The following is a 15130-nucleotide window of genomic DNA, read 5'->3' on the forward strand; positions in this document are numbered from 1 at the left end:
ACTTGTTTCTACATTTCTTTGTCCATTTGGTAATAAGGGGGCGTGTTTTCTATTTTAGGCATAGCAATCAAGCTTGAAGTGACATCTTGTTTTTGACAAAATTAAATTTGAAATAACAGACTTGAAATATAGCCACAGATGTGTGTGGATGTGTACTAAGAAATTGTAAAATATACCTGTGAACAGAGCAAGTTAAGTAGGAAATTAATGATCTCTGTTGAATGAACCTGTATGGACGCTGGATTTCCTAAATGTCCGGGATTCGACTAAAAATCTTAGCAGATAGTCTTAACATAAACGCAACTTGAACAGATCTAATAGCAGACACATACACAAAAAGCAGCGTGTGCATGTGAAACAATCCAGTTTTAATCATATCTAATTCAAACGCACCGGATGTTGTTAATAAGAGCTTGGGTTTATTCAGGGATTACAGTTGGGAAGATCATATGTATTTACACAGTTATCACAATCACAAAAATTTACTTAATTTTGGTATGGAGGAACAAACAAAAAACTAAAAGCAGTTTTATTGTTGTTAGTATTATTAGCTATCACTTAGCCTACACCCGCTCTGTGTGATGAGATGCGCCCGGAGACAAACAAAAAGCGCGTCTGCACAACAATCTCATTGAAGTCTCATATTGTGATCAGTGCAGTTAAAACAGTTCAAATTCAGTTTACATTTGCATTTCCTACTTGTGCACGCCCACATTGACAATTCAATGTGACGAATGATAATTTGACAATATAGCATGTGACAATTCAAATAAATAAAAATTTGCACATTTTTTCAAGAATATCGCTCTTAAAAACTGAAGAATACTGACTAATAAAGAGCATTTCTAATTCAAAAAGATGACACGCATGCACCTGTCTTCACACATTATACTGTATAATACTGACACAACATCTAATGCCATACATTGTCATACACAGTGTGTGCTGCAAGCAGTCGTGCAAGACAAAGTGGCAGAATTCTTGTGAACGAGTTTGACAAGTGGAGTCTGTTCCACCTCCATTCTGCCTCCTGTCCACTCTTTCCCATTGAAAATAAGTTGGGAAACTCTCGGTTAACGGGTACCATGTAAAACACCCTGAAAAGGTCATGAAACACTGAACTTCAGTTGATGTTGACAGATATGTACAGTATTTGTTGCACATGATAGAAGACAATGTTGGCATCCATTTATTTTTATCTTCTGGGTTTAAAATCAGCATCACACAATGTGACCTTTCCATGTACTATAGTGCATTATTGTGTCATCTGTGTTTAATAATTTTTTTTATTAGACTGCTTGGCCTTATCCTATGAGAAGGCACTATCTCATAATTATTCATGAAACCATGTGACATTATCATAAGATGAGCACTTCAATGAGTGAGTTGATCCCGGGGCATGAGTTTTCAAGTCTGCACGGCTTCCCCACGATGCTGACAGAGAGAGAGTGTATTCTCTCGTATTTATTACATAAGAGTTTCAAGATATGCGGTGAGGTGGACTGGGGCTTGTTTGAGGCGAGGTTTACACTGATGGTCTCAGACACAAACATTATCGATACATCCATCCCTAATGTGTGTTAACTGATCTAATCACATACAGTTTTGAATCAGTGTTTTGGAATAATTCTTAAAAGTTGTTAAAAAATTTTAAAAAGCATTTGCATATTTTCAATAGAGTACAATGGCCTAGCATTTGTTTGCACATTCAATTACACCCACAAATTGACCAGTGTGTTTCTGTGTAATGTATTGTGAGCTTACAAAACTGTATAATTTATTTGTTCATTTTTTGTTATTACGAGAATATTTGATTCTGTTAACTGCATTTGAGAAAGTTAAGTGACTAGATCATACAGTTGTTGTGTACTCCTCCACTCCGATGTTGACCACGCCCACTCTCCCTGGCATTTTTTGAAACTGTGGTGAGAACTGAACTGTGCTGAAACAGGGGGTTTCATGACCCTTTAATGATACGGGATGAGCAGATCTGTGTTCACTTCCAAACCCATCTAAGGCTATATTTCAAGTCTATAGACTTTTGTCAACCACAAGATGTCACTGTGGCCTCCAAGCTTCTCTCTGAGCTGGATTGCTATGCCTAAAGTAGAAAACACGCCCCCTCATTACCATATGGACAAAGAAATGTAGAAATAAGTACACATGGAAATAAATAAATGTAAAAATACACAAGGAAGTATAAATACACGTCACATTTGTTTATTTTTCTACATTTATTTTTGTCTGGGGAAAAAAAAGATGCTTGTAAATGTTTGGATTTAATTGGAATAATTCAAGGCATTTTCCTTCCTCTGTGCTCACTTAAACTGTGCAACCTTTAGGGTTAAGCATTCCCCAGTGGTGGTCTACTGCCACCCGCTGTTTATTTGAGGTGTAGCAGGCATGTTAGGGCACTACCAAAAGATTAAATGCAGCTAGAAAAAAGTTCTGGAAGTGTTAACATGTTTCTGTAGTCATCACATGCCTATTATGATATCCAAAATGAATACTCATGCAAAATGCCACAGAAACTCCATCCATCCAGTCCTTTATCCAAGCACTGTGTCAATAGCTACATCCATTGGTCTGATGTGTGTGTCCATGCCTTCTATGGCGGCCACATTCTTGTTCTCAGTTCCGCTCTTGAATATCCCTGCAGCGGAAGCCATCCCAAACAGGGGCTGACGGCAAGAATCAGGTGACTGAGAGGCGCGGGAGTGCAGAGGCCCTGCAGCTCGGTGTGTACTGTTTGTACAGAGGCTACGTAGCAGGTTGCAGCACTGCCACTGCGGGCAATAGTAGGATTAAGAAGCTGCTGCCCCTCCAGAGGGTAAGGCTCTCTGTGCTCCCACTGGCCTGACCCCGCCTGACCCCTGCACTGCCCCTCACGCTCCCTGCCTGTCCCCATGGCTGCGCTCTGTACTGTACTGTGCTGGTGCTGTTTTGTGTTATGTATGGGTAGGTGTATTTTTTACATTTGACCTGTTTAAAAGAATCTTCTCTTTTTGTTTCTCTCTCTCTTTCTCAGGACTCGTATACGATGCCTCTCACCTCCATCCAGTGTTGGCACGTTCACTGTGAAGAATGCTGGCTTAGGACTCTGGTAAGAACTACGCACATTATCACATTTTAACATGTTTCTAAATACCATGGTATATAAATATGGTAATCATTCAGTATCATGGTATGTATCAAAGTACCTTAGTGATACCATCTGATACTATCACTGTACTGTGGTACTGGGCTTTTGCCAGTGTATAATGCAGACAATGGAGTAGTTTATTTTGATAATACTTTGGTTATTTGGCTGCAGAGTAGGTTGAAGTTGAAGAGTTCATCTGTATCTCTCTTCAACATAACCTGTGAGATTCCTCACGTAGCGCTTCAGGTACTAATCCCTTTTGACAGCGTTGCGTGTTGAGCTAACCTCTTATCATCAGACTTGTGATTGCCTCTGCTTGTCTGTTTGTAATCCCAACATTTACACTCACTCACTGGCTCTTCCTCTTCTCTCTAAGCTATTTTAGCCAGTCTTAGTCATAGAGCCCATTCACATTAGCCACTAACACATTCTGTCACCACACACGGAAGCAATTAATAAGGAAATGTTTCCCAGCCTCAGCCTTTTTCCAATATGCTATATATTAAATTAGATCTTTTCTTCGCCGCTTATCACATGCTGTCTGTGTACAGCAAGCTGATGAGAAGCGGGATCAGAGGCATATGTGTGTGTGTGCCACAGCGGCTTGTTACTAATGCAGGCATTAAAATTGTTGCCTGAAGACAGCAATAAAAGTAGCACAGCGGGGCTCCTTGCGTCTTGATCAAAGTAAATGCGTGTAATTTGGTTAGCGTCAGCCTTGTTTTATGAAGCTAATGGAGCGCAGCAGCAGCTTGCTGCTGATGTGAGGAGCCTGCGTTTAGTCCATGACCTGCACACGCTCATTAAAACCAGGTAAACTCCCGCGTCCCAGAACAAAGGAACCAAATCCCAAGCCCCCTTTGTGTCTGGAGTAACATGGTTAAGGAGGGCGTTCACAAGAAAGAGGGGTATAGAATTAGGAAGTGTTGTTGCTGCTACACTGCTGAATCAATTTGGAGAACGCATGTATAGGGCCCTATGATTTACATGTTGCACAAAACACAGAGGGAATCATGGAATCCAGTCATAAAAACTGAATTAACTAGAAAACGAGGAATGTCATGGAATTTAAGATTTTTTGTGTGTGAAATTAATAAATAAATGCACAATGAAACTAAAATCGTGATATGTTCTAGTGTGATGATTAAACCAAAAAAAGGCTGAGACTTACGGTCTGCAAGAGCTATGCGATTAAAAAGTGAACATGAGAAGCCACTGCTAATACACTAACCACATCATTAACTTCAATTGCGCTCTGTGCGTATTAATGACAAAGAGCAGAGCACTTTATTCATTGTAAAACGCGTGGCACATGCAGACTATATATTTATATAATTACGTCATAGCCTTTTGCAGTTTAAAAAGCACATTATCCCATGTAGCGAACTGCTTTCCGGAGGTAAAAAGTGAAGCCGTCAAAACATCTGACGAAATGGCAAAATAAAAGCTTCATTTAACTAGATGCGTGAAATTGAAAAATTGCAACAGAAATATATTACTTCTGTATAGTAAAATGTAATATTCAATGTAGTAGTAGTAATAATAATGATAATAATATATCAATAATAATTAGGGATGCACCGATACCTCTTTTTCTCTTCATATTCCGATATCGGAAATCTCAGTATCGGCCGATACCTTTGTTGTTGTTTTTTGCAAAATAAGTTTAGAATATCTTTACATTATTGTGTGGAACTAATTGGGAGTACTCTTTAATATGTAAAGACACACAAACCTCTAACTACACATTATTTCAATATAAATGTATAGCTTAAGAAACATTTTATTATTAACTAGTATACTGGATAATGTAACAGCAAAATTAACAGTAATTCCAGTCTTAAAGATTTCAGTAGAAAATAAACCAGTGTTCTTTTTATATATATATATATATATATATATATATATATATATATATATAAATGTTTCAACTTGCATCTGGACTTTAAAGGATTCAGATCTCTTTTTTGTTCAATTTAGTTGTAAGACATCAGTCCACTTTTCATTCACAGTTATTTTTTGGAACCTGTTCAACTTAAATATTGTTATAAATTGTAAACAAATACTAATGATGACAATAATAATAATAATAAATTGTTGTTAATATTATTATTATTGACTTTTTCATTTTAAATACAACAGTAATATATTTAAATCGTGCACTTTTTAAACCCTCATGCTTTTATTTTGACATTCTAAACTCTCCAGGAAGTCCTGTATGTGTCTGTTTGTAGGCAAGTTCACAGTAGTTTAATTCGCTTCTTATTAAAATTCTGGTAAAATGCACCTCCGGTGCCGTTCTAAATGCATATTATAAGTGAACCGAACTATTGAGCATCTACATCTGAAGATGCTGTTCTTGAGTAGCGCTCAAATATTGGGCACCGCTGTGAAGGCTAAAAATAGCCGCGAGTGCATCACCAGCCTGTGCGCGAGTTTGTGTCAACAGAGCAGCACCATTCACTAACGCGCTGGCGCTGCACATACTATATATTTACTTATTAAACACAGCCTTTTGTGATTCACAGAGCTATCGCACGTCTTCAGGTGGCTTTGAATAAAATGCATGAGTCATATGTACTGCTTTAAAGGAATAGTTCACCCAAAAATGAAAATTTGCAGATAATTTACTCAACCTCAGGCCATCCAAGATGTATCCGAGTTTCTTTCTTCATCAAAACAGAATTTAAGACTTTTAGGATTTCATTTCAGGCTTCTAAACAATGCAAGTGAATGTACTCCATTTTTTGACGGTCCAAAATGCATATTTAGTGCATCAAAATAATCCACACGACTCCAGTCGAAAAATAAAGTTCTTCTGAACCCAAACGATTGATTATTTTTAGAAACAAAACAATACTTATATACTTTTTAACTACAAATGTTGGCTTCAGTACATCTCTGTGACTTGCGCTCGTGAGAGGGATGACGTAAGCTTGTTGGTAAGGTCACGCGTCATGTGGAGGAGTCAGGAAGCGCGTCATTGTTTACAAGAGAAACTTGTGCCATTCATAAACCAAAACAGTCCAAAACAATTTAAAAACAATATAAAATAAACAAATACAAATCATTTCCATATAATAATTTTAAAAAAAAATGTAAACAATGGCTACAGCAGTGCAGTATGTGTAGATTTATCCCTCCACCTCCCCATCACCACAAGTTTATATCAGCTTTATGGGGGCTTTATCTTGATGTTGGTGCATTAGCAGCAGCATGTCTCTTCTGTCTCGGCAGCATCATCCTTTGGTGGCAACAGCAGCAGCATATTGACTCACGTCAAGCAGCATACGTGAAGCAGATCTAGTCTGCCAAGACTAAGCTTACTTCATTGTCAGTATCATCAATTAAAATCTTTTGTCTATCTCCAAGAGTTGTCCTTCCTGAAGTACTGTGATGCTCTACTGTGCAGCACTCTATTTGACCAAAAATAAATAAATAAAAAAACTTCAATTTTGGGATTTGGATTGTGTGAGGATCAGTGTAGACACTCTTCATTTGATAAAAAAAACAATGCATTGGTATGTTAATTTTTCATTTAATTAAAATTCTATGAATTAATTTGATTAGAATTTTTTTCATGATAAAATGTACTTACACTTAAAACCTGGAATTCAGAGAAAATAAAACCAAAAACAGAATTTGGGGAAAAAAATCAAACTGAATTTGAATTTGGAAAGTGGGGGCCTGGGTAGCTCAGTGGTAAAATACGCTGGCTACCACCCCTGGCGTTCGCTAGTTCTAATCCCAGGGCGTGCTGAGTGACTCCAGCCAGGTCTCCTAAGCAACCAAATTGGCCCGGTTGCTAGGGAGGGTAGAGTCACATGGGGTAACCTCCTCGTGGTCGCTATAATGTGGTTTGTTCTCGGTGGGACGCATGGTGAATTGAGCGTGGTTGCCACGGTGGATGGCGTGAAGCCTCCACACGCGCTATGTCTCCGTGGCAACGCGCTCAACAAGCCACGTGATAAGATGCGTGGGTTGACTGTTTCAGACGCGGAGGCAACTGGGATTCGTCCTCTGCCACCCGGACTGAGGCGAATCACTATGCGACCACGAGGACTTAGAGCGCATCGGGAATTGGGCATTCCAAATTGGGAGAAAAAGGGGAAAAATCCACAAAAAAAAAAGAAAAAAAAAACTGAATTTGGAAAAAAATAAACCTGATTTCATAGGGCCCTACATGTACATGGAGCAAAGTTTTGCTACTTAGTTTTTTTCTAAATTGATCCTGACTCATAGATCCCCACACCTCTTACTCATTTTACACTGGCCACATCGAAATAAACCAATCTAACAGTCAGACCGTGATGTCCATTCTAAAATGTTCACAATTATTTGCACATTTAACAATGAGGCATGATGTTGGATTAATGGAAGTGGCCATTGCAAGTTAAACAACAACACAAGCTAAATAGAGTGTTGCTGGATCTCTTTCTTTAAATTGGTGCTGTGGGGATCAGTGGACCAGTTTATGGTGCTCTTTACTGTAGACATGAACTACAGGTCCATATGGAGACACAGATCCGCTTTACAGACAGATGTGAAAGCGGACTTCAGAGTTTTCACTCTGATATCCTTACTGCTCCCAGACTCCTCTATTTGCTGACAGCTGTTTATTCTTTAGTCTGGGGCAAAATATTCCTCTGCAATACGTTTTAACCCACCCTAAACCTGTCAGTTCATATAGGTGCTTTATGATAAATGAGAAAGAGAAATTTGCCATGTTTGTGGTCAGTGTCACTGGCACATTTGTGCGAAAGTTACACATTCTTCACTGTAACGCTAGCGTCTCCATCTGAACATCACTTCACAGTTGGGTCTATTTCTAGAGGTGGCACACATAAACTTGAGGATTTTATATCCCTTATGCCTTGGGACATACAGCAGTTAACCTGTACTGTCTCCGTCAAGTGTTCCTTTGTTGATGTGGTATTTTATGAAGCTGAGTATATAGTTTGCTGACTTAAAGACGGGATCTTGTTGTGAAATTCACTCACTCCCTGTGCAGCATGTGTGTGGCAGACAGCAGACCACACAGCTCCCCTTCCTTCTCTACCTCTCCCTGCTGTTCTCCTGGCTTTTATGCACAGGCTTTATGAGTACTGGCTGAACATCAGAGTGGTGGTGGGAAGGACGCATGCCTGTTGAACAGGGTGGGCCGCCTGGCACACAAAGCCCTGCCATACACTTTTTTTTTTTTTTTTTTTAAAGTACATATACATGTGGAATTGTATTAGACTAAGAGTGCCTTGACTAGCATGAAGTTAATTGTTTTCACATTTTACAAAGGAATGGCCTGTTTATCTCTCAAAGACAAGCGTCTCACCCACTTTCTCCATTTTTCTTCCAACAGGGAAACAAGAAACTGTGCCCTCAATGCAACACCATCACATCACCAGGGGACCTCAGGCGTGTCTACTTGTGAACAAAACAACATGGATTCTTCTTCTTTTCGTTTTTTACATTTCAATTTGCGCTAGTGTATTTTGGTTTCCCCACCTCCTAAGGGGGTGATGTTTTGTCCAGCCGCCTGATCATAAGAGGCTTGAGCTCTCTGACTCAGATTTGACTCTAAATGGGGACTTAATCAAGCATAGGACTCATGAGGACTGTGTAAACTCAGTCCTCTGCTATAATTGCTTGTGTGAAAAGCCCCGCCTCCCTCCAGGGGCAGGTGTGTGTGATACTGCCCTCTTGTGTCGGTCTGTGGTCCATCCTCTCCAATGTTAACATGGTCCCTGGAACGCCTTCTACTGAAGGAAACCTACATTGCTGAGGCTTTTCGTCTCCCACTCTCACTCCCTTTGGCAACTTCTTCACCAAGACTGCTGAGGTCATCCCCGACTGGAACATCAGACAGTAATGATAGTAAAGGACTTGTGTGGCCTCAGTCAGACAGACCACTTGAGGCTCTCCAGAACCCCTTGATCTTTATTTTCCATTGTGTTCTCTTTTCACCCCAAATCATTACTACTTTTGTGGTGTTCTAGTGATGTCAACCAAATTCAATGAATCAGTGCAAGCACATGTATAATAGTCTCTGTATGTTTACAGTGTTGTGAGTAAATGATATAGAGAACAAAACACACTTGTATACACATGCACACACATACACATAGAATTATATATTGATTAAAAAGTTCAGTTTTAGTTGGGGGTGGTTTGGGTCGGGAGGGAGGGGTATGTTTCAATCTTGGTGAGAAAAAAAGAAAACCCTCTGTATTTTTAAACAGATGTTGTTGTCTTGAAGTTGTATTTCATTGTACAGGAAGAAATGTAAGTAATAATAATAATGATAATAATAAAAAAAAACTACACAAACTAGGACTTAAAAGATTAAGGTGTACATTTTCATGGAAATATACAGTAAAAACTGTAGATCAAACCCTAATGCAAGGGGCAATATCTTGTTTTCTTTGCTTTTTCTAAGAAATGGTGTGATTTGCTGTTGTTCACTCATTTTTCAGATGGACATATTTTGTCCCTAACAATAATATTGTTTCCACTCAGCTTGCAGAATGTGGTCAGCCTGTTACAAAGGATTCAAATGATTGCTTAATCATTCCATTGAGCACATTAAGACACCCGAACAGTTGCATATAAGCAGCTTCTTCCCTTTGAAATGGACTTTTATGAGAATGTCAACCAATTAGGGTGGTCTCATTGACAAGTTTTGTTTGGATTTCCTCTCGTAGACGTGAAGAAAATGGTAATCATGATGATTTTTCTTTTCCCATCAGAATTAATTACTTAACTGGAAGAGTCAAGAATCACGGTTTACCTCTGAGCGAGATGGTGAGCTTTATATTTGTACATCTATGTATTCTGTGATTTCTGTATTGATGTAAGTGCAAAAAAAGGAAGAACGAAAGGTCATTGCTGATGCCAACGCCACAATAAACGGTCAAATGTTGCATTTGTTATAACTTATTTAACTGTTCTATAAATCCTCATCACAAGCTGGGACATACTCCCCTCAAGATCAACAAGTCACATGGTTTTTGTCATTCATTTTCACCAAGTAACCAAACCTCAGTCTTAACACTTGAAATTTTAATTGCTGTTCAGACACAGCAAAACTCTTCAGACAGGTCTCTCTGCAACTTTATGATGTAAAATACAGGTAGTAAATATAATGATTATGATTCTATCCTTTGCTAAACAGTTCGCTCCTGCCCCAAAGATGACAAATTGCAAAAGGTGATTGTTTGATATGATTTGTGTCCTTGTATATTCTTGAAAATGGTACGTGTCTTTCCCATTTGTAAGCTTCATTTGACATCAATTAAATGACTGTAAATCTGAAATGGTCATCATGTGCTGGCTTCTTTCCCGTTTGCCATATGTTATATTCTGTGTTTCAGAACAACCGCTATGAACTCCACATGCTTCACATATTGACGTAACTTTGGAAGTACTTTCATATACTGTTTGTCTCCTTGTCAGGTTGTAAAACAACTTCCTAAAGGTATTGTGTTCTACCCAGCGCCCATTGAACTGTGTTATCATGCGTTCTACTGCATCCGGTAACGATAACGAGCATTTGAAACTACTCCATTGATTTTATACCATCCCAGACTAAGAGAATGCGTCATGATCTTTTTGAATGAGAAAAGGAAGTGTTATTACACTACCACATACAGGGTAAATACCCTGGCGATACACGAGCAGTCGTATCAAAGCACACACAGTGCTCACTTTTAAGATTAAGAACTAATGAAAATTTAATGAAATTACAAGACGTTAAAAACACTAAGAAGCCCTCAACCTACCCAGAAGACCCTCTGATCTGTGGCCAAACTACAGTAGGTACTTCATCATCACTGCGGTGCAAGCAGTAGCAAGATCTGTAAGCACTTTCAGATGCATACAACGTGTTGATAGATAAGTTGGAAAGTCAGCAGGAGCTCCTATTAATTCCTTACAGTTCTCCTCCACCCTCTTTTTTTGGGAGTGTTTTTGGTTTCCTTTCATCTGAAAGGAGTACAAGAATCTTGGAAATCCTGCTATTAAACACTGGCTGCTGCAGTTTATAGATTTAAAGGGATATTTCACCCAAAAATGAAAATTCTCTCGTCACCCTTATGCCATCCCAGACTTGTATGACTTTCTTCTGCTAAACACAAACGAAGATTTTTAGAAGAATATCTCAGCTCTGTAGGTCCATACAATGCAAGTAAATAGTGATCAGGCTTTTGAAGCTCTAAAAAATAGCTCTGATAAAGTCAGCATAAACATAATCCTGTTTAAAATAGTGGGTTTATTTATTTATTTATTTAGCCTATTCTAAAATCATGTTACCACAAATAATGTGTACATTTTGTGGCAATTCTTTTGAAACTGTGTGTATTTTAACGTTTATGGACTGGCCCAATTCACTTTTATTGTAAGGACCTTATTGTATTAAAATTAATTTTTTGTGTGGTAATCAACATTGTCACAAATGCTGTTGATGAAGCTGATGTAGGTGATGAGGTGCTGTAAGCAGTTTTGTCATGGAAAGGTATGCAAAATGTTTTACTACTCCCTTAAAGATATTAATGAAATAAGTGTTGTGAGATATCTCACCGGTCTCTGTGACAGCTCTAGACTCTGTAAACAGCAAACAAAAATGTGTCTGCAGGCCGCGGTCTCTGGCGCTTTCTGCCTGTCAATCATTTTGTGCGTTCTTATAGTGTTGTAGTTGCAACTAAACTATTGAGGCACAATTCCAGTTTTATGTTGCTCATAACAGTTGTCAGTTGAGGGCGCTATTTTGCTGCTGTTTTTTTGGACAACCGTTTCTGCTCGTGATGGTCTTAAGTTCATCCAAAAATGTTAATTCTCCCATTATTCACTTTCACTGATGCCATCCCGGATGTGTATGGCTGTTTTTCTTCAGCAGAACACAAATTAAGATTTTTAGAAGATAGAGTTTTGTCAGGTCCTTATAATGGAAGTACACGGGTGCCAGCACTTTGACGGTCCAAAAGTCACATTTAGGCAGCATAAAAGTAATCCATGTGACTCCAGTCGATCAGTGGATGTCTTCTGAAGCAAATCGATATGTTTATGTAAGAAACAAGTCGATAATTAAAATGTTTTTAACTTTAAATGGTTGCTTACATCCAGGGCTCTGATGCTGTTTGAAATAGCCGAACTCTCGCGTGACATTTGTTGTTCTGTTGTAAATAAGCGCCGCTTCGTGTCAGCTGCTGGCAGGAAGGGCTTTTTAGAAGTTAATAACATTTTAATTATCAATTTATTTTTCTACACAAACATATCGATTTGCTTCAGAAGACATTCATTGATCAACTGGAGTAGTGTGGATTACTTTTATGCTGCCTAAATGTGACTTTTGGACCGTCAAAGTGCTGGTACCCATGTATACTTCCATTATAAGGACCTGACAGAGCTCTATCTTCTTCTAAAAATCTACATTTGTGTTCTGCTGAAGAAAAACAGTCATACACATCTGGAATGGCATCAGGGTATGTGAATAATGAGATTTATTTTTGGGTGAACTATTCCTTTAATAAATCTCATTTGGTATCTTTGGAATGCTTTGGACCCACTTCATGTAAAATTAAACAGCTTTTATTTCATTACTGATATGACTGGAGTTTTCATCCCATGTGAGTGTACATCATTTTCAACATATTTCTAAAAAATCATATTCAGGTCTTTATGTGTAAAACATTTTAATAAGCAAAAACTTACTTAGTGCTTACTTTAATTATAGTGCACAATCAGGTGAGGCCGTTTTTATTATTTAAAGCAGAAAAGTTAATCATCTGCATCATAATTCCAGTCATACTGAGTTAATGTTGTATCTCCAGGCCAAAATGGGGTCAGGGAGAAGGTGGTGATTTGTGTCCTATGTTGTGGTGAGTAAATGTAACTGTGGTTGGATCATCTCACCTCTCTACCATCTACTCAACCAAGTCTTTACTTACTATTAAAGGTTGCATATTCCAGACAGCAGTGCGATCCACAGAGTGCATTAGGCAGGCTGTGGGCAAGGCTCGGGTTACTGCCCGCCCCATGGCCTGAGTGGCGCTGGAACCAGGAAGAAGCCAGATGAGTGGAAGCAGATCTATAGAAATTGCTTTTGGAGGTCAAAGCCATCCCTGATGTGGAGTATAAAGTGTAGGGGCCATTATAGCCAGTTTACAAACATCTCCACAGACCAATCAATAGGACAGGCCTTCTCTGCCGTGTTGAGTAATTCTTCAATCGCTTTGGATGTCTGTACCAATGGTAATTTACACCTTCATGTTGGAATTTGACTTGTCTCCTCCCCTTCTGTGTCCACTACTTCCTCCATGCTCTGGTTAAAGTGCTTGGACAACTCATTCAATTAGGAGCCTCTCCTATTCTCAGCCTCTTTATAAGATCGATCCACTCAAGGTGTTTGACAGAAGAAGAAAAAGGCTTTGGGTATTTTGTTATTCACTAGAAGAGGAAATCGAGAAATGTTGAAATATATGTCCATATGGTATATTTTTCAATTGCTCATCTAACTTTAGTGCTGCAGTATCTGAAATTGTAATAGCATCTCCAGAGTGCATTTAAACTACAGACATTGTCATATTTTCAGGAGACCATTAAGTATCTTGATGGCAATTTAGTGTTTATACTTCAGTTTCTCTTGACCATAATTGGACAGACGCAATGGGATTGTTGGTTAAAGGAATATACCAGGATACAAGTTAAGCTCAATCAACAGCATTTGTGGCATATTGCTGATTACCATAAAAATACATTTTGACTCGCCCCTCCTTTACTTCAGAAGGAACACAAATCTGGGTTACAGTGAGGCACTTACAATAGAAGTGAATGGGACCAATCTGTAAATGTTAAAATACTCACTGTTTCAAAAGTATAGCCACAAGACATAAACAATATGCATATGATTTTAGAATATGAACATGATTTTAGTGTGATAAAATCGCTTACTAATTGCTTTTTTGTGTAAAGTTATATCCAATTTTACAACTTCGTTGCCATGATGACGTAATGCCGTAAACCCTATAATCCCACAAAAATGACAGTTTAAATAACTTTACAGCTCAGAAAATAATACCGGAACAATAAATGTACAGTAAGTAAAAATGAGCCCCATTCAATTCCATTGTTAATGCCTCACTGTAACATTAAAGAAAAGGTTTTTGTGTTAATTAACATTATGCCAAAAATGTTGTCGATTAAGCTTAACTTCTACTGAACCCGGAATATTCCTTTAAACTACAGACATTGTCATATTTTTCAAGATACCATTTAATATCTTGGTGGCAATTTACTGTTCCTACATTACAGTAGTTCTCTTGACTGTAACTGGATAGAGGCAATGTGTTTGTTGGTTAAAATTATACATGCCAACCTAAACCAATGCAAGCATTGTAACAGCTGGCCATGTGGTGGTAAATATTCTAATACTCCCTTTTCTTAATAATAGTCTTTCACAGGCTGCCTGGAAAAATTAGATGCTTGGTGTGATTGTCAGTGTTTTAAAAGCCTCGTTCAGAAGCTAATTTCATGGTTACAACCTTACTGAATTGCTCTTATATTCACCAATGCCTACAAGATTGCAGTGTGACATTATGAGGTTTTAGCAGTGCCGCTGGTTTCATAACAAGGTAAGGTAAAATGGTTTGTGTTTGTGTAGGTGTGTGTGTGTGTGTGTGTGTGTGTGCATGCATGTACATGCATGTCTCTGTGTGTTATCATTGACAGGATTACCATAAACCTCCTTGCGTGAAAGATGAGATATTAAGACTGCGCTGCTGTAGACTCTTCAGCGTGGGAGTGTTGCTCCCAGGCTCAGTAATTTTTTCCAAGACCTATTTATTACCAAAGAAATATGCTGTAGCATTCAAATCCGCTTCTTAGATTACACATATCAATCACAAGCTGAATCTTACAAACCTGCTACATGATGCATCCAAACTCAGAGCAATATTGTGTCCTCTGTCACCTCTCTGAATGTTTATCAACTCCCCCTTA

The 15130-nt window shown here is 38.5% G+C and overlaps 1 protein-coding gene across 8 annotated transcripts in view; it reads left to right on the forward strand.

Annotated features, from left to right (window-relative positions):
* Positions 1-10058, forward strand: part of LOC127442125 (E3 ubiquitin-protein ligase RNF220-like) — a 159257-nt gene extending 149199 nt beyond the window's left edge. For 4 of the 8 annotated variants that reach the window (XM_051699938.1, XM_051699941.1, XM_051699939.1 and 1 more), the window contains 3 exons: positions 2660-2830; positions 3029-3103; positions 8499-10058. In XM_051699938.1, the coding sequence (XP_051555898.1) occupies positions 2660-2830; positions 3029-3103; positions 8499-8570 (318 nt within the window). In that variant the 3' untranslated portion in view covers positions 8571-10058. The remainder of the gene's footprint in view (positions 1-2659; positions 2831-3028; positions 3104-8498) is intronic. The other 4 variants (XM_051699940.1, XM_051699943.1, XM_051699944.1 and 1 more) reach the window with 1 other exon arrangement.
* Positions 10059-15130: the final 5072 nt, after the last annotated feature.

Source organism: Myxocyprinus asiaticus, chromosome 6, assembly GCF_019703515.2.
Source record: "Myxocyprinus asiaticus isolate MX2 ecotype Aquarium Trade chromosome 6, UBuf_Myxa_2, whole genome shotgun sequence".
Taxonomy (NCBI): domain Eukaryota; kingdom Metazoa; phylum Chordata; class Actinopteri; order Cypriniformes; family Catostomidae; genus Myxocyprinus; species Myxocyprinus asiaticus.